General features: G+C 56.0%; 6 protein-coding genes across 6 annotated transcripts; 2 read left to right on the forward strand and 4 right to left on the reverse strand.

The window, feature by feature from the left end:
• Positions 1-178: 178 nt before the first annotated feature.
• C8Q71DRAFT_875667 (uncharacterized protein) lies at positions 179-7,053 on the reverse strand (the record flags this gene model as incomplete). The annotated part of the gene is made up of 12 exons (XM_047928396.1): positions 179-2,784; positions 2,841-4,246; positions 4,296-4,372; positions 4,424-4,675; positions 4,724-4,880; positions 4,937-5,025; positions 5,078-5,143; positions 5,195-5,554; positions 5,616-5,729; positions 5,781-6,152; positions 6,207-6,623; positions 6,676-7,053. Coding segments are annotated over 12 exons (6,294 nt in total), but the record flags the coding sequence as incomplete, so codon positions are not given.
• Positions 7,054-8,149: 1,096 nt separating this feature from the next.
• On the reverse strand, positions 8,150-10,407 carry C8Q71DRAFT_774584 (uncharacterized protein). The gene is made up of 8 exons (XM_047924534.1): positions 10,201-10,407; positions 10,102-10,143; positions 9,961-10,042; positions 9,854-9,898; positions 9,691-9,801; positions 9,481-9,639; positions 9,384-9,430; positions 8,150-9,324 (listed from the first exon to the last, which is right to left on the reverse strand). The coding sequence occupies exons 1-8, from the start codon at positions 10,277-10,279 to the stop codon at positions 8,585-8,587; spliced, it is 1,305 nt and encodes a 434-aa protein (XP_047775961.1). The 5' UTR covers positions 10,280-10,407; the 3' UTR covers positions 8,150-8,584.
• An 81-nt stretch (positions 10,408-10,488) lies between these two features.
• C8Q71DRAFT_774592 (P-loop containing nucleoside triphosphate hydrolase protein) lies at positions 10,489-12,161 on the forward strand. Its single transcript, XM_047924535.1, has 8 exons — positions 10,489-10,745; positions 10,805-11,076; positions 11,125-11,172; positions 11,229-11,347; positions 11,416-11,550; positions 11,611-11,710; positions 11,775-11,841; positions 11,898-12,161. Exons 1-8 carry the CDS (start codon positions 10,627-10,629, stop codon positions 11,977-11,979), a joined length of 942 nt encoding a protein of 313 aa, XP_047775962.1. The 5' UTR covers positions 10,489-10,626; the 3' UTR covers positions 11,980-12,161.
• C8Q71DRAFT_774598 (5-formyltetrahydrofolate cyclo-ligase) lies at positions 12,162-13,436 on the reverse strand. The gene is made up of 7 exons (XM_047924536.1): positions 13,274-13,436; positions 13,064-13,215; positions 12,874-13,002; positions 12,662-12,817; positions 12,555-12,596; positions 12,372-12,488; positions 12,162-12,319 (listed from the first exon to the last, which is right to left on the reverse strand). The coding sequence occupies exons 2-7, from the start codon at positions 13,152-13,154 to the stop codon at positions 12,189-12,191; spliced, it is 666 nt and encodes a 221-aa protein (XP_047775963.1). The 5' UTR covers positions 13,155-13,215; positions 13,274-13,436; the 3' UTR covers positions 12,162-12,188.
• Positions 13,437-13,527: 91 nt separating this feature from the next.
• Positions 13,528-14,557, forward strand: C8Q71DRAFT_774601 (PIG-P). The gene is made up of 3 exons (XM_047924537.1): positions 13,528-13,785; positions 13,861-13,979; positions 14,038-14,557. The coding sequence occupies exons 1-3, from the start codon at positions 13,580-13,582 to the stop codon at positions 14,199-14,201; spliced, it is 489 nt and encodes a 162-aa protein (XP_047775964.1). The 5' UTR covers positions 13,528-13,579; the 3' UTR covers positions 14,202-14,557.
• A 259-nt stretch (positions 14,558-14,816) lies between these two features.
• On the reverse strand, positions 14,817-15,417 carry C8Q71DRAFT_713044 (uncharacterized protein; the record flags this gene model as incomplete). The annotated part of the gene is made up of 2 exons (XM_047920894.1): positions 14,817-15,268; positions 15,333-15,417. 2 exons carry the CDS (start codon positions 15,415-15,417, stop codon positions 14,817-14,819), a joined length of 537 nt encoding a protein of 178 aa, XP_047775965.1.
• Positions 15,418-16,284: the final 867 nt, after the last annotated feature.

Genomic DNA, 16,284 nt, shown 5'->3' on the forward strand with positions numbered 1-16,284 from the left:
TGGTCCGTCGACGTCGCTTGCTCGTGGCATACCGACTGGCATCCGTGTAAACAGGCAACAGCATAACAATTATATGGCGTAATGTACACATGATACACAGATATACAGTAAGAAACCGCGAAGACCATGCGAAGCTCAAACGAGATACATTAAAAAGTTGCGTCTACTACCACTTCGACGGTGAGCTCGGTTCCTCCGCATCAACGATGACCAGACTATCGTCGCCCACGCCAGAGTACTCCTCGCGGAACTCCTCCATCAGATCCTTTACCTCCTGCAGGACTGCCTCCAGTGCCTCCTTCCTCGTCCACGCGCGCACTTGCATCTCATTCATGTCTTCCTCTTCGCCTTCCCCAAGGGGCAGAACCATCGAGTAGCCAAGAACGGTCTGAGCTAGGCGTATGCGACGGTACGTCCCGCGTACGAGCACGACGCTCGTCACCGTGCGCTCTTTCGCAGCCTCCAAGACGGTCCCCGCCTTTCCGCGCGAGGCCCCACTGGGTGATGCGGCCCTCTTCGCATGGAGCCCACCATAGACTGACAGCGGGGTGACCGGGCCAAGATGAACGATCCTGGGTCCAGACTCTCTTCCTGTACGTCCAGACGGGGATATCGGGCTCACATCACGCGCGTAGCCCGCCAGCCGCGTCCCTTCATCCTTCCGCGGGGTCGACGCGCGCAGATATGACTCGTCAAACGTTGGCAGCGACAACGAGGTGTTCAGAAAAGTCGAGTGGCGCGGCGTCGACGCAGCTGAAGAAGCAGCGCTCTCGTGAGCCATACTCCGCCGCGGCTTCGTGAAGATGGAGAAGCGGCGGACCGAGATCGGGCTGACCCCGAACGACGTGCTCATGTTGGGATCGTCCGCGCGGACAGTCTCCTGATCGACGAGCGCGACTTTCTCCTGCACGAACCCTCGCATCTGCACCACGAGCGGGCTCTTCCGTAGGCAAAGCCACTGTATGAACGACCACATTAGATAGTCAATCAAGCGAGGCGGGGACCCGGACCAAGGCCTCGACGACGAACCCGGCAGGAATGGGTCCGACGTCGGGCTCCCCTTGGGCGAGAGCGAGGGCGACGGGGGCTCGGAGTAGTCCCTTGATTTCGTCGCGAACGCCGCGTCGCCATCATCCAAGAGGCTCCGAAGCAGCGCGCCGACGTGGGCCCAGACGTGGGGCATCAACGCAGAGAGGTCGTCCTCCGCACGGACGACGACGACCTTGAGGATCTGCAGCGCGATCGTGAGCGACATCGCGGCCTTCTGGCTGCTCGCGCCCGAAAGCCGGCTGTCCGACGACTTGCGCCGATCCTCGGCCTGCTCGCGCGGTACGTGTGGGTTCTGGCAGGCGGAGAGGGTGTACGTAAGCAGGCGGGCCCACGCTCGGGAGTGCGCCTCCCTGTGCCATGATTCTGTCCATTGGTTGCCTGTGCTGAGTTCGCCCGCGGTCTTGAGCGAGAGGGTCAGAGGGAGCACGACACCGGTGAGGAAGTCGTATGAGGGTGGGTGCTTTGCCAGCTCCTCCAGGACGTCCGCGCCCACGAGGGTGACAGCAGCGTTCATGAGCCGGATGACACTCATACGAGATGGTAGAGAGAGGAGCCAGCTCTCCGACGCAGCAGCTTCACAGGCCTCCAGTCCAGCTCTGCAATACCCCGCCACGACTACTTGGGCGAATCGTGGTTGGTTGGCGAAAACCGAGTTGCCGCAGAGGGAGGTCAAGACATCGAACACCCCAGAGAAGTTGACCGACGTGCTGTACGCGCTCACGACGGGCACAAAGTCGTTCAGTAGCGCAAGCGCCTCTTTCAGGCTCGGCGTCGGCTCCCTGAGTAGTGAAGCCTTCATGTAGTCTGTCAAGAACGCAGCGACACGGTCTGCACTAATGATCGAATCCCTCAGGACTATCTTCGTCAATTCCACGACGCGTCCGGGTGCAGCTGTGCCTAGTTCCCCGCCTGCCTGAGCAAAGGCCACGACCAGCGACAGATAGTCCAGGCGCATCGCAACGATATCCGCAGGGGACAGTGCCGGCTGTGACTCATTCGAGTTCCCCTCCACGAGGACCTCATACGTGAAGTCATCCGTAGCACGCGGCTGCATCGTGTCGGGCATCTTCGCCTTGGCAGCGGTCCGGCTGACGAGGATCGCCCCGAGCGCATCAATGCCGTCGCGCAGAACCGTACGGGACGAGCTCGATGCATTATACAGGTAGGGCGCCAGGAGCCGCAGAGAGCGCATGAAGCGCTCCGCGCGCTGGATGGCAGGGTTGTGCGCGATGACCGTCAAGAACAGGCGCACGAGGTTGTCAAGTCCCAGGCGCTTCCACTCGTAGTCCTCAGGCAGCACTAGCGTGACTTGTCTCTTCCCGTTCCCGCCTCTGCGAAGCGATGCGAGGAACGTCTGAGGCACTTCCTCCGCGACAGCAACCATCCGGTTTTCCTGCTCTTGCAATTTGGTAAGGTCGTAGATGCCCGCGACGTCGGGTGCCAATGGCGCAGTGCCATTCTTGAGAGTGGAGAACAACGCGAAGACCTGTTTGGCGAGCCACGGCTGGTCCATGTCGGGGGACATGAACATCCGCGATACGACATCGAAGCTCTGGAAGACGAAGGACTCCTGGTGCAGTGCGTAGAAGCGGTTCACGGCATATTCGATTGCAGCCCGTATCCCCGGATGGAATTCGGCCTCGCAATACGTCTTGATGATTGCGGGCATGAATAGCGCGTATGCACCACCGGAGATGAACATGCGCTTGAAGCGCGTGCTCGCCAACATGAAAGCTAAGATCGACAAGTCAGTAATCCTATCGTCACCATTGGACATCACGCTGACTCACCTAGCAAGGCATGTCCTACGACCCCGATGTCGTCTCCGTGCGTAAGGAGCACGCGATTCAAGCCATCGACGAGGATGGCCAATTCTTGCCTGTCATTCAAGTGCCGGGTCATAGACCAGAATATCTGTGCGGCCAAAAGCAAGTAGCTCCGGGCCAGGGTCAGAGACAATGCCATGAGGACCGCATTGTCAGGTTTCCGTGCTCGGGTCTTGTGCGGCAAGAAGGAAGCGAAGGCAAGAGATCCGGGATGACCGTCGCCATCAAGTGACGGCAGCTCCAGTCTTACCAAGTTCTTCCTGATATGCTTCAATGCCTGCGGATCTCGCTCCAACATGCGGAGGAAGAGCATGTTCTGTGCCGTTCTGATGAGCGTAATCCATACGAGAGGCCTCGGCAAGGATTCAAACGGATCTTGATTCTCATCCAGCCCTCGCGGGAACAACGGCCCAGCAGGAGCAGACGGCGCGAACCAGAGCGCGCCGGACGGTAGGAGGAACGTGTCGACTTTTGCGCGCCGCAGCTCACGGACGGACATTTTGCTCACTTGCGTGACAAGCCTGGCTATGGCTGGCAACGCGTATGCATAGCCTTGAAGCGGGTGTGCGCGAGCCTGCTGGCTGGCGGACGACTTCAGGAAGCCAGCCAGGTGATTCAGCAGGTGGTGAGCCATAGCTGGCGGCAGCGCATGTTGAGCATGTAAGAAGGCCATAACCAACGAAGTGGCGGAAATTAGGCTGCTCTCTTCTCCGGAGATGGAATGGTACGCAGAGCGAGAGAGCAAGGAAGGGTCATCTCGCATGAGATCAAGGATGAAATGCCTCGCCGTGTTGGCAACTTCGAAGTCTTCATCGTTGTCCATAGCAGCCAGTCGTGGAAGCAACGATACCAAGGCGGGGACGAAGACAGGCCGTCGTTTGGATCCCCGCATGCTACTGTCACTGGACGACCGTCTGAGGCGTGGTCCCTCCTTCGACGGCGATGCCGTCGGGGATGGATCAGGACTAGGACTGTGACTAGAAGCCCGACCGATGCCGGCCATGTCATCGACTGGTGCGTCGAGGGATTCCAGATGCAGACTCGGTAGCAGCGACATGGGCGTCTTGATCCATTGTGTCTTAGGATCTATGGTGCGATCTTCCTCGTCCCAGCCGATCTCCGCGAGTCGCCTGCGAAGCTCAAGAGGTAGCACATGTCCGTGATTGTCCTTGAACTCATAAACGTCTTCGTCCAAGACGAAGAGGCTCGAGCCCATGTCGGTTGGCACGAATGGGATAGGCGGTCGCGCCACTTTGAAAGGCCGTCGGTACGTGCGGTCGAGGATGACGTCCAAGGCTAGCAGGTGAGAACGCCAGCTCGCAATCATCTCCATCTTCTTGATCGCAGACAGACAAATCTCTGGGTCTTGACTGTGCATACCGGTCAGAACATGTGCGCAATGGAATTGAGGAGACGTACTGCGAGAGATCATGCTCGATTGCTCGAACGATCTCAGCAGGAGCCTTCTCTGCACATTGCATAACAAGAAATGTCGTCTGTTGTATGATCAACGACACGCTATTATTGAGCAAGATATCGACACGTACCGATGAGCCTACTACGACACTAGCCTCCGAGAGACATCTGCTCCAGAGGGTAGGAGCCAAGTGGGCGTAGTGGTCCTGGTTCAGCAACCCAGAGACCAGCACCAGCAGCGGGAACATGGTGTTCACGGACGCTCCTTGCAGAGAATCCAACAGCTCGAGCCTGTCAGAAAGGAAGCCTGAAACTGACATATCTGCTGAGGAGGCAGACCGCTGAATGCTGAGGCTTGGAGACACGAAGGCTGTAGTCCTCCGCTTGACTGTCAATGAGCGCAGGTACGAGGAAATGGAAAGGGAAGTCACCTTGCTGCCGCCCCGCAAGGCCTCGTTGGCATGCGCATAGAGCGCTCTAAGCTTGTCGAGACTGATCCCAACTTCCTCCTCCTGATACACATCCTCGTTGTCCTCTCGGTCCGGATCGTACGAGGCCCAAGAAATAACCGAGGACAGCCAAGCAGTGCTATGGGAGACGTCATTAGTCTGTAAGTACTCTGAAACCTCAGGAATATAACGTACGGCTTCAGGGACCGAGTCAACAACCGGATCTCACGGAAAAGAGCACAGAATAATATTCTCTGTGACACGGGGATTCTAGTATTTTGCTCCTGCATAAATGTCAGTGATCATCATCACCAAAGATTGTTGTGAACACTCCACCTTCGCCTGTATCAATGCACCAAGCCGCGCCTCCACAGCGGTCACGAATCGTGTTGCGGTGGAGACCTGCGCGCGCCACATGAATGCATCGCCGAGCGGAGAGAAATGATCGCGCACCGTCCTCAAGTCCTGGGAGTGACGAGCAGCTCGCAACGCCGTGATCAATTCTACCAGTAGCACCGATTGACCGGTACGAGCTCTACCCCACTTCGCGCCTTGGACAGGAGGCGACTTCGCTCCCGCAGGATCGCTCATGAGGGCGACGGAAACCATATCGGCATCGTGGAACCAGAAATCCGTCAGGAATTTTGTCAAGCATGTCAGTACGCACAGTTGCGTCCCTATGGTCAGGTCCTTCGCAGATGCTGCACAAGTGAAGATCGGCTTGTAGAGTAACCTGGGGTAAGCGTGGGAGATGACATCGAGGAAGTCGGTGAGCGGCTTGCACGGATGGTCGGGGCCGTTGTCTATGAGCCGCTGTAAAGCCGTAGTCGTCCGTGAGTACATGCGTCACGTATGACGGGAATCATGACCTCACGTCGTGCAGCAAAGGCAATATCAGGGTGACTGTCCGGCTTCGTAACTCCTCGGGGAAGACATTTGCGACGCCGGGTAATAGACGAAGAATAGTCGTCCATTCCGCATTAGTGATCTATCCGCTGGTGAGGAACGCTTTGCGACGGGACGGGAGGAGAGATCCCACCAATTCATTTATCGTCTCCTCTACGGCGATGTTCCAATCTTGTTTGTCTCCTAGCCAGGCCGAAAGCTGAGTAAAAAATGCCTCTCTATCGGGGTTGCTGGGAGTGCATGCCAGGTCCAGCGCGAACCTAATCACCGTGTGGCGAGTCTGACCAGCATCCTTATTCCGTATGGAATGAATCTCCGGCAGCACACGCGTATGGAAGACGCGGCTTATGACCGCCACATCAGCCACTTGAGCTCCGGTATTCGTCTCAGCCGAAGAGAACAGCAACGCCGTCGCGGCGTTCGCAAACAGCTGGAGCTTGTGGGCCTTGATGCACGAGTCCAATGGAGTCGGCGATAGTGTGTCCTCGGGCAAGGGCCAGAACTCCTGTATAGAGCCCTCAGTGCATGTCTCCTGAAGAATGGCGGAGCCTCGCCTCACCTCCAGCAAATTGTGCAGCATCCACTTGCGGCTATTCTCGGATCCAGTCTCGATACATCCGATAACGCTCTCCGTGGCGATAGCATGCCTTACACGCGTATCGCTATCGTTCTTCGTCCATCGCACGCCGTACTCCTTCTCCAGTGACTGCGGTGAGGAACTGCCACACTGGCCGTCTCGTACAGCGGCAATGTAGGCTCTGAGTGACTCCGCCGCGACTGAGTCGCCGGAGGACGCAAGGCAAAGCAGAAGCGAGAACAGACCCTGATACAGCGTCCGAAGAATCATAGGCGTCTCGGCAGTGAATGTCTTGTCCCGAGAGAAGAGGAGAGAAGACAGAGCACCTAGAATGCGTACGCGCGAAGCTGAAGGCGCCGAAGCGGCATTGCAACACCAGAGACAGCGCCCCAATTCTTCCTGTCAGGAACACACTTCATTTGATGTCTCCAGACATATGATTTGAACTTACCTCGTTGGAAGGAGCCCTCCATGTCCTCATCATGTATTCGAACGTCTCGACAGCTGTCTGCTGCTCTACAGCGAGACGCTCACCAGTGAAGGGTCCCAGGAAGGGGACAAGTAGTGCCGATAGGACATGCGGTTCGTGAGGGAGGACTGGTGGACGGTTGTTGGGGATCATATATGTGAGGGTTCTGGACAGGGGATGCACAGACGGCACATCTCGGATGTCCATAACAACGACTTCGGACTGCTGGGCACCAGGCGAGGAATTTAGTGATGATACACTAGGACTCATTACAAGAGACGTCGCAGAGGCCTTGAAAGGTAAATGCAGACTTGAACCGAGTGTATGCTGCGACATCTCGCGTTCGGTCTTTGGGCGCATTGAAGTCTGGCCGAACCGTGCTATCCAACATGCCTGGAGGATGTCCGCAGACAGCTTCCTATATTCCTCTACGGCCGCCTCGCGAGCCTGGTCAACGACCTGACGGAAGATCTTTTTCTGTCCGCCGAAACGATACGATTTCGGTGTGGAGGGGCGCGAGGGCGGAGGAGTGCTAGACCCAGCTGAGCCAGGGGTGGACGGGCGGGGAGTGGTGGAGAACACAGAACTGGTAGCGGAGGGAAGAACGTGTTGTCGTAGTGTGTCCCAACGCATTTTCGACGGTGAAGGGACCGGAGCATCTTCGCCTGTTAATGCCGCTCCCTCGACGTTGAGGTTCAGGGGCATGGGCCTGGACGCTGCAGCCTTGCCTCTCGCTCTTGGGGTATGTGCTCTGTACGACAGGGGAGAAGCGTGCACTGCCTCAGGGGAGGTAACAAGTACCTTCTCCGTCCAGTTGGTGGATCCCTCGACCTGCTCCGGTATCGCGCTCGGCCTGCCCTCGCTCGTCTTCTCCCTCAACCTCGGAGCCCGTATGGAAGACGTATCCGACGCCGCATGCGCATGAGTGTATTGCACGCCATCCCGACCGGTCGACGCGACGTCGCTGTCGGAACCGGACTTCTCTTTACGCAACGAGTCGATTGAGAACAGGCGTCTGGGAAGCGGACGTGCGATCCCTGGTCTCCTCGACCCATCTCTGCTAGATGCCATGGCACAGTGCTAGCCTAGTTCAAAGGTGCTTTGATTGAATAGCAGTACTCCGGACATGGATCCAGCACACGCACCTCGAGTTCGACGGTCAATTCACGACTTCCACTCGCTCCGAGCCCCTGATAGATCGACACAACTTGCGTACTGCAGGCTAATAGTCGTTCACGTCGTGTCTCAGTGCTGATAGTGCATGATAGAGGCAGGGTAACAATGGTAACAATTCGTAGAGTGAGTCTATCCAGAACCTTTGGCAAGCGACTGCTGAGCGCAGCATCGCGTCGCAGGCGCTAAGCACGCCGTACATCAAGTCGTGGTTCGGGCCAAGTTCGGGCTTCGGCATTCCTTAATCAGGCAAAAACTCGGCCACAACTTATCACTGCGTCCTGAACGAATGGTTTCCATAACGAAATAGTACAAACTCCATGGCAATTCACAGTCCTGAACAAAGGTAGTAAAGAGAGGCACAAGTTTGGAACACAGACACGAAGCACTCGAAGCACATTGCCTCACTGACATCATCCGGAAAACCCCCCTTGAAGACGCAAACATCCACCAGTCGGCACGAACCAGAGATTATGAGGAAAGAATGTAGGGTACCCGGGCGGACTGAGTTCCAGATTAAACGGTGTGGTACTTTGAGGGTATACGGACAGTAGAGCAGAGAGGATTGGACTGCCAGAAGTAGCGCAGCAATGGTCTAGGCAGCGAAGGTCTGTCCCAGGGACGGCGTGGACATGTTGGACATGCGCTCGAGTTGAGAGAAGGCCCACTGACCCGGGCGCCGATCAGGAGTCGGCTCCGACCAGCTAGATGTGATGATTCAGCGACAATACGCGGTTAAGAGGAAAGGGGCATACGAAGGAGCAGAGCTTGGCCTGATGGTCCCCGTGATAGGGACGTACAAGTGGCTATACATGGAGGAGGGCATCGCAAGTTGGGAGAGAGCGTAGGGGTTCACAGCAAGCAGTCCGTTGGGAAGCGCAGCAGCGATATGGTCCTGGTCCGGCTTGGCGCAGAGCGAGGTTACAGGGGCGAAGAGTGTGTCGGGCGGCAGACCAGTAGGAGCAACGAACGGCGCAGCATGAGGGTTCAGTCCAGCCTTCAGATCTTTTCCAGCAAAGAGAGAAACGTCGACGGCGGGCTTGTGCGTAAACTCGACCTTGACGGGCTTGTTGGAATACATTTGGCCTTGGAGAGCACCATAAGCGTCCTGAGCCTGTGCCAGAGTCTCGTATTCGACCTGAACAGAGATGTCGCCTCGATCGAGAGCAGCGACACTAGAGTCCAGGATCTCGAGATGCTTGACTTCGCCGAACGGACAGAAGAGGGGATACAAATCAGCCATTTCCGAGAACAGCACCGCGGGGAGATTGGTGACCAAGAGAGACGCTGGCTGGGCCGACAGTAAGCTGATGAGACCTTGATCCGGGACAGGCGTTGATCGCAAAGAGCATTGAGCCGAGGGGGGGCTAGACTTAGGGACCCCAAAGTCGTAGGGCGAAGGCGTAGAGGGGGGTGACTGGCTGAGAACGGTTGTGCGATCGCCACCATCTAGGAAACCTATCGAAAGCTACGTGCTGAACACAATTATCGAGCGTGCGGTATAAATCACGACAGACCTTGGGAACGCTGGACAACAGCCCAGGAGACGTCGATGATATGCCCTCTGATATACCTTTGTCAATGCTAGTACGGGCGCCGAAGGATACGACTCACTTGATCTCCTTGCGACCAAGACCATCCATGGCGGCTCTAGCCTCGTTGTGGGTGCTCATCACGACGAAGCCACGACGACGGGAGGCGTTGTCGACGGTGGCGAGTACGACGGCATGAGATACCGTTCCGTAGCGAGAAAAAATGTCGACGAACTCGGACCTTGGCATACATCTGTCAACCAGCGTCCAGAGTGAGGCCGAGACAACTTACTTGGTGAGTTCAAACGGCAATCCTAGAACGTAAAGGTTACGGCGGGTGTCCGATTGCTTGCCTTGTTTGGCGCTGTTCTTCACCTCACTGGGCGACACGGCGGTGACGGTCCTGAACACGAGCTAATGAGATGCATCGACGATAACGCTGGTATGCCACATACAACGGGACACCGGCAACCGTGTAGCCCGACATGCACAAGGCTTTCCTTCAAAGTGATAGCAGCTCTCTCAGGCACTTGTATCATGTTTACGTATGAGAATGACCTACTTGGTGGCGTCATGAGTCAAGAAGGTTAGCCCGAGGACCCGGCGGCTGCCGTCCTTGATTTCCTCGCACTTGCGCACCTCGCCTGAAGGCGTGCCGTGAGCAAGTGGTCAAAAATGGAGATGTCAAAGCGAAGAAAAGTACCAATCAGAGTGGTGAACAACTCCACAATATCTTGCACGCTGGCTACATACGCCCAAATATCACATATCAATCACCCCCAATCATACATGGATCGCTTACCCGATTCTGCGATGTTCTCCACCTTCACCGTATGCATCTCACGGTTGAACTTGAAGACGGGGTTCAGGGCGGCTGCCATATCTAAGGGTGATGGAGGTAGGGGATCGCTTTTATCTTGTGTTTGAGCAAGAAAGATACGAGAGTAGTGTATGATACTGTCTACGGGAGCGTTTGAGGCGAGCAAGAAACGGAGCAAGGGAGTTCAAGAAAGCCCGGCAGACTCCGCGACGTTCGAGGTCTATTTCATACTCCGTGAACTTCCCACGCCACTGACGCGTCTTCACCTACGACGCGTCCTTCACTGGATCACTCCCTTCACCCGGCCATAGCTCGCGTTGGCTTACGCGCGATCCTGAAGCTATCGCCTCTGCGCTGCTACGCGTATCAGTACTTCGGTAGAGGTATACTGCTCAAGTATACACAGCCATGGCCAAACGCCAGCTAGCTACCCTGTCGTTGCCTGTTTTTGTGCTCTCTGCTTTGGACAGAGCAGGGTACCAAACAGTTGAAGATTTGTCCGGTGCTACGCCTGATAGTCTGTCGAAAGGGATGGATTGATTAGACCGTGCTGGGAACGATGAAGCTGATGAGGAATAATATCAACAGACCTTAATATATCCTTGCCTTCCTCCCAGGCCGTCTTCCAGGCTACGCAAATGCCGAGGAGTGTGCCGCTGACACAATCGGCGGCCCTACTAGTGGGGGGGAGCAAGGCTTACTCTACTAAGCTTGCCGAACTGGATGCGCTGCTTGAGGGAGGCTTGAAGCGAGGCTTCATACTAGAGCTGTCTGGCCCACCAGGTTCTATCAAGGAGACAGTAGCGATGAACGTCGTCAGCAGTTTCGTCGAGGCATCTCACCACGTGCTATTCGTAGGTACGTCCTGTCAATGAAGTGTACTTTGCGCCCCAGTGACAAATGCAGATATGCAAAACATGACAAGTCCCGCCACCCTCGTTCGGTCACTACGTAGTGAGTGTGTCATTAATCCGGTCCCAGTAGGAACAACCGATTCGCACCTTATATAGCATCGTCATCAGCTCCTCAAGACTGCCAGGGACGAGTCCATCATCTCCGAATACACACCCTTCCAGACCTCATGATTTTTCTTCGAAACCTGCCCTCATATCTACAAGACCATCCGGAAGTAAGAAATCACTATCACGTCTTCGGGCGCTGATTCGGTCATTTTTAATTTCGTCCGCACGCTTCTAGACCGCCTTGCTCGTGCTGAACTCTCTGTCGTATCCCTTCCAATCTCTAGCGGGCCTGTCAAATTCAACGCGTGTTGCCCTCTTGGACAGGGTGAAGCAGACGCTCACACGCGCTTCTGCTTCCACGAAGCTGACTGTGCGTAATGTCGCGGACAACTGCCCGGACTCCCCGACTACTAAACATCATAACCTTCAGGTCGTTATCACAAGCCAGCTCGCAACTAAATTGCTGAAGCCCGACGGGTCCGCAGCGGACTTCGAGACAGGCTCGAGGGCGATCATGGCACCTGCTCTAGGTTTGCTTCTTGACATTTCCAAACCACATCCGTTACGCTCATACCGGTGTCACACGCGTCTCAGGGCCTGCGTACCTTCCCTCGGCGAAAACATACAGAGTGTGTGTTGTACCACGGTCTAGGACCGCTGGGTGAGTCTTGGCTGACCGCCCTATTAATCGATGAGATCAACTGACGATGTGGGTAGTGTATTCCGCCTACTGTCGTCACCTTTGGCTGTGCACGGTAGCCAGCCGCCCGTCGAAGAAGCATACCAGTTGGCGCGGTGACCGGACTTGCTGTATTGGTCGTTTGGGCCTAAGCCTCTGGCTGCATGTTCTTCTAACGGATGCGTGGCCCGCAAACACGTACGACGCATGCAGAGCGCACGGACTGCGGCTGGCTTTCTCCACAGTGCAGCAGTTTCATGTATCAAGCGGGCGATTTTCGGACATCCACGTTTCCATGGCTGGTATTCCGAAGCAACTGAAGTTTCATTTCATTGTGAACCACCGGCAGCGGATTCACCCAGGAGCCCGTCCGGGCCTACTATTACGTCCATCGTCCAGTCATGCGGTGCTGTCGGAACTTGTCCTGCTTCAAGGATTTGCTCTCGTAAGGCCAGAGCCACTGATTGATGAACGGTGAGCATCTGCCACCTGGTACGACGGATGAAGCGCACCTAGCAGCGGTTTCCGCTGGCCCTTTGCGGATTTGGCAGCCGTGTGCGACGATAGGAAACGATCGTAGTATCCTTTGCCATGCCCCAGTCGCAACATGGATCGATCGAACGCGACGCCTGCGTGTCGTCGCATGCGTTAGCATCGTTGCATAGGAGCGTAGAGGCCGGCACCTCGATAGGTACCTGGTAGCAGGATCAGATCGAGCTCCGTGCCGTCATCCATAGCTGTGGTGTGTAATGATTTGCGTTATACGTCAATCCCGGTCATGACGGAAGGCGGGCGTACGGACCGCTACGACGTTGCACACCGTTCCATTCGTAAGTGGGTTCCTTAATCCCCCAGGTACCACTCGGGAAGGAGCGGAGGTCTTCTTCGCCGTACACCTGCAAGAAGTCCATCGCACCATCGCGAGCGGTGTCAATTTTTGGAACAAAGAGCGTCTTCCCTGCTCTCGGTAGTGATCAATTCAATAGGGTTGTGAAGGAGTTCGGGACGTCACACCACTTCGCAAGATTGCAGATACCAGGGAGGTTGTATCGACCTCCCCGGATGGCATGCTGAGATAACAGCTCACGCACTGGCTTCGTGCGAAATGTGGCGAAGCCAGCACGCGGTCAGCTATCATCCTTGCTTGAGATACAATCCCGTTGAGTTTGGGTCTGAATTCAGAAGCAAGCTAGGGCGGCGTTACATTGTTGCTGAACATCCGATACGGGAAGCGAACGCAATCTTGTCGCCATGGCCTTGCGTAAGGCTTTCTTCTGAGCTTGCAAGGTCGACATGGAGGTTTCTGAGAAACCTGTATGAAGCGGAAGAGAAGGGTACTACCGACTTCACAGCTGGCTAAGTCTAAGTTATGAGTAGAGGGCATGCGAAACGCTGCAGCGTATAATTGACTTGCCCGGAGCAATGTCGTCCTGCGGTTGCACATCACAATCCCATGGTATCGTCAGCGGAAGGAGCTCCGGACCAGTTCACCGTGATACGGACCGTATGTCGGCTTCGGAATCCCACAGACGGAAGTTCCTCCTGACCAAGGCTGGTCCCACAGCGAGTTGTTTAGCCTTCGCCCCGCCACACTGGGCGCTCGCTTCCATATATGGGAAGTCAAGAACGCGGGCAGCGTGCGTCCGTGGCTCGAGTTCCAGGTTTGCTTTTCATTTCCCCTCATCATGCCTGCTTGACTGTCCGCTAGCAGCTTTCTGGCATGGTCGAGAAGGACCCGACTTCGCCTGTATCGCCTCTCGCACCCTTCCCGCCATTGCCGCCGACGGAGTCCCGCAGTAGGGCACCAGAATTTTACGGTTTCGTGGCCTGGACATCCACGTATCTGTTGTTTTGTCTCTACCTCCTATGGGCCCTTCTTCCGGACGAATACATCATCTGTCTCGGAATCTCTTGGTTCCCGAATAGGTAGGTCTCGTTCGTATGTTTCTTGCCCGCATGCTAACAATTTCCGTGCAACGTGCTGTCTTACTGTACGCTTAGGGAATGGGCTATCCTACTTCCGGCATACTCAATGGTCCTAGTATTGTTGACGTATTTCACCTACTTCGCACTGGCCCTGTCCGGCACGCCACCTTTCTCTGATATCAGTACGATAACAGGTGCGCGTGTTCGGCGTCCGCGACTGTAGCATGTCCGACTGAATACACAACGCCACAGATTCAAGAGCGCATCTGCCGCCTGGAGGTGGAGAGAACCCATATTTTGCTCATGCAAGGCCGAATTCTGTCTCGCAGATGTACGATATCCCCATAGGGATGGTTAATCGTGTCATATACGGCAGCCGCAGAAATCGCGCTGTACAAGAGAGTGCGCGGCCATAGCCAAATCACGAGACAAATTGTATGAGATAAGCAGCTACCTCTTACTTACTAGTACTACTTGCAGCCATTGCCAACTTCTCCTCGGTGGCACGCTCGTGCACGATACATGGACCCTTTGTCATCTCGCATGTGGCCAGCGGGAGCCCCTTCCCACAATAGGTACCCATAGAACGTTCGGCGGATGACACTTTTGCGACGACTGGACAAGACTAGAACCGGAGCCTATCATCTGCCATACAATGTTCCCTGAACACCGCATCCAGGAGTCGGACAGTTGCACCTCACAGGGACTACATCATTATCTATTATAGCGGACGTGTTAGCAGCGGTATAGTTACAAATCGACGACATATCAGCCTCGGATGATGCACTTGAGATAAGACGCACAGCCAGTCCCAGATACAACCCAGACTTCGCCATACAAGAACACGTGCGGTATAGCGTACCTACGGCCGGAGAACATGCTTGAAGGGGAATAATACAAGAGGTTGCGTGTGCTTCGTATAGAGTTTGATGCAAGATGCCTGACATGGAATAGGACGTATACGGTATTCAGATGCTACTTGACGACATGATGGCCGGACCAGGCAGACCACGCCACTACGGAGACACAGGTCAGTCGTGAATGATGAGACTCCACCGGCCACGAATGCGTACCTGACTAGGGATGTATGGGCTCGTCTCCGCATCCGCGTACGAGTCGCGCTCCTCATAGCGATCGTCTGGATTCCACGTGGGTGAAGAAGATATCACAGGCGGCAGCGGAACAGACAGCATAGGGCAGGAAGGCCGCAAGTACTCCTCCTCAGAGTCAGACGGCGCATCCCTGAGGTGCTCCACGTTCGTGCGCGTGGACAAACTCTGCGGAATCCACCGGAGCTTCGACGGGAGCTTCCCGACCTCGTGCACATCGGAAACTAGAGGCGTGTCGAAGCCCACGGTAAATTGAGACTGGGAAGTGCTGCTGTGGTCCGAAGTAGGAAAAATGCCATGCGTGCGCAGATGACGTTTGGCGTTGGATCGCACGGCGAAGCTCTTCGTGCACGTCGGAATAGGACATTTGTACGCTATGAACGGCGAGATATTTGGGTGAGATTAGCTGCGCGGAACAATGTTTGGCGGAGCACGTACGCTTGGCCCCGGAATGGGAATTCATGTGCGTGGCCAATCCGCTAGGTCTGGGAAACAACTTGAGGCAAACCTTGCACTGATGCATTTTCGACTTCTTCTGCGAGGGCTTCGGCCGCTCCGAAGACGACGCGCTGGACGGCGATATGGGGGCGGTCGAGTTACTGTCGGCAGATCCTCCGGGGCTGCGCGGGTGATGAACGCCCGACTTATGAAGTCCTTGTGCGCTCGACGTGCCGCTGTAAGCCGTATCAAAGGAGGACCTCGACCAGTTGCTAGGGCCGTTGATACCCGCGGTGCGTGTCGACTGGTAAGGCAGGTGGGCGAGCTCAGAAGAGGCAGAGGGCGGGTCGCTCTCGGAATCATCGTCGTAATCGTCACCCGTATCCGCGTCATACACGAGAGCCGGGACGGACGACGGGCTCATGGGATCGTGTACTGAGTGTACCGAGTCCATCGAGTGACGGCGCAGCGGCTGTGAGAATTGTGGTAAGCGCGATGATTGGGTATCGTGCAGAGCTGACGAGGGTTCCGAGTGCGTAGATGGCCCGGAGGTCGACGTGGTCGACGTGGGTGATGCATAGACCATCGGGTATAGGGAGGTTGTGTGGGTGGCACCGAGTCCATGGAACAAGGTAGGTGATAGCTGTGGCAGCATCCGGTGGGTGGCACTAGGCTGTTCGAAGTCCGCCTGCGCGTTCAAATATTGGTTATTAGTCCCATATGTCGAGGTGCGGTTGGCTTCGAAGCTCTGCTGTTGGCCGTGGCCATGCTGACGGTCGCTCACAGCAGCAGGGATCCCGTAGATACCGTACTGCGCGCCAGCAGAGACGGACCCGTGCATCGCCGACGACTCGCCAAAGGAGACCGCGTCCGGATATGACGAACCGTACGCAGAGCCATACGTGGTCTCGGGGAGGAGGGTACGTTGGGAAGACTCGGGATACCCTACAAG

Source organism: Rhodofomes roseus (assembly GCF_022264815.1).
Source record: "Rhodofomes roseus strain CIRM-BRFM 1785 chromosome Unknown C8Q71scaffold_19, whole genome shotgun sequence".
NCBI lineage: Eukaryota > Fungi > Basidiomycota > Agaricomycetes > Polyporales > Fomitopsidaceae > Rhodofomes > Rhodofomes roseus.

What these genes read in the sequence shown, in the direction of transcription:
- C8Q71DRAFT_774584 (XM_047924534.1), bottom strand. Translation starts at nt 10,279, where the DNA reads ATGGCAGCCGCCCTGAACCCCGTCTTCAAGTTCAACCGTGAGATGCAT. An exon ending in GGAGAACATCGCAGAATCGG is followed by an intron (nt 10,144 to 10,200) that starts GTAAGCGATCCA and finishes GGGCGTATGTAG; the next exon opens with CCAGCGTGCAAGATATTGTG. An exon ending in CTTGGTCGCAAGGAGATCAA is followed by an intron (nt 9,431 to 9,480) that starts GTGAGTCGTATC and finishes AAGGTATATCAG; the next exon opens with AGGGCATATCATCGACGTCT.
- C8Q71DRAFT_774592 (XM_047924535.1), top strand. Translation starts at nt 10,627, where the DNA reads ATGGCCAAACGCCAGCTAGCTACCCTGTCGTTGCCTGTTTTTGTGCTC. An exon ending in ATCTACAAGACCATCCGGAA is followed by an intron (nt 11,348 to 11,415) that starts GTAAGAAATCAC and finishes GCACGCTTCTAG; the next exon opens with ACCGCCTTGCTCGTGCTGAA. An exon ending in GATCATGGCACCTGCTCTAG is followed by an intron (nt 11,711 to 11,774) that starts GTTTGCTTCTTG and finishes CACGCGTCTCAG; the next exon opens with GGCCTGCGTACCTTCCCTCG.
- C8Q71DRAFT_774598 (XM_047924536.1), bottom strand. Translation starts at nt 13,154, where the DNA reads ATGTCGACCTTGCAAGCTCAGAAGAAAGCCTTACGCAAGGCCATGGCG. An exon ending in ATCTGCAATCTTGCGAAGTG is followed by an intron (nt 12,818 to 12,873) that starts GTGTGACGTCCC and finishes TACCGAGAGCAG; the next exon opens with GGAAGACGCTCTTTGTTCCA. An exon ending in CGATCTGATCCTGCTACCAG is followed by an intron (nt 12,489 to 12,554) that starts GTACCTATCGAG and finishes GACGACACGCAG; the next exon opens with GCGTCGCGTTCGATCGATCC.
- C8Q71DRAFT_774601 (XM_047924537.1), top strand. Translation starts at nt 13,580, where the DNA reads ATGGTCGAGAAGGACCCGACTTCGCCTGTATCGCCTCTCGCACCCTTC. An exon ending in ATCTCTTGGTTCCCGAATAG is followed by an intron (nt 13,786 to 13,860) that starts GTAGGTCTCGTT and finishes CTGTACGCTTAG; the next exon opens with GGAATGGGCTATCCTACTTC. An exon ending in TGATATCAGTACGATAACAG is followed by an intron (nt 13,980 to 14,037) that starts GTGCGCGTGTTC and finishes ACAACGCCACAG; the next exon opens with ATTCAAGAGCGCATCTGCCG.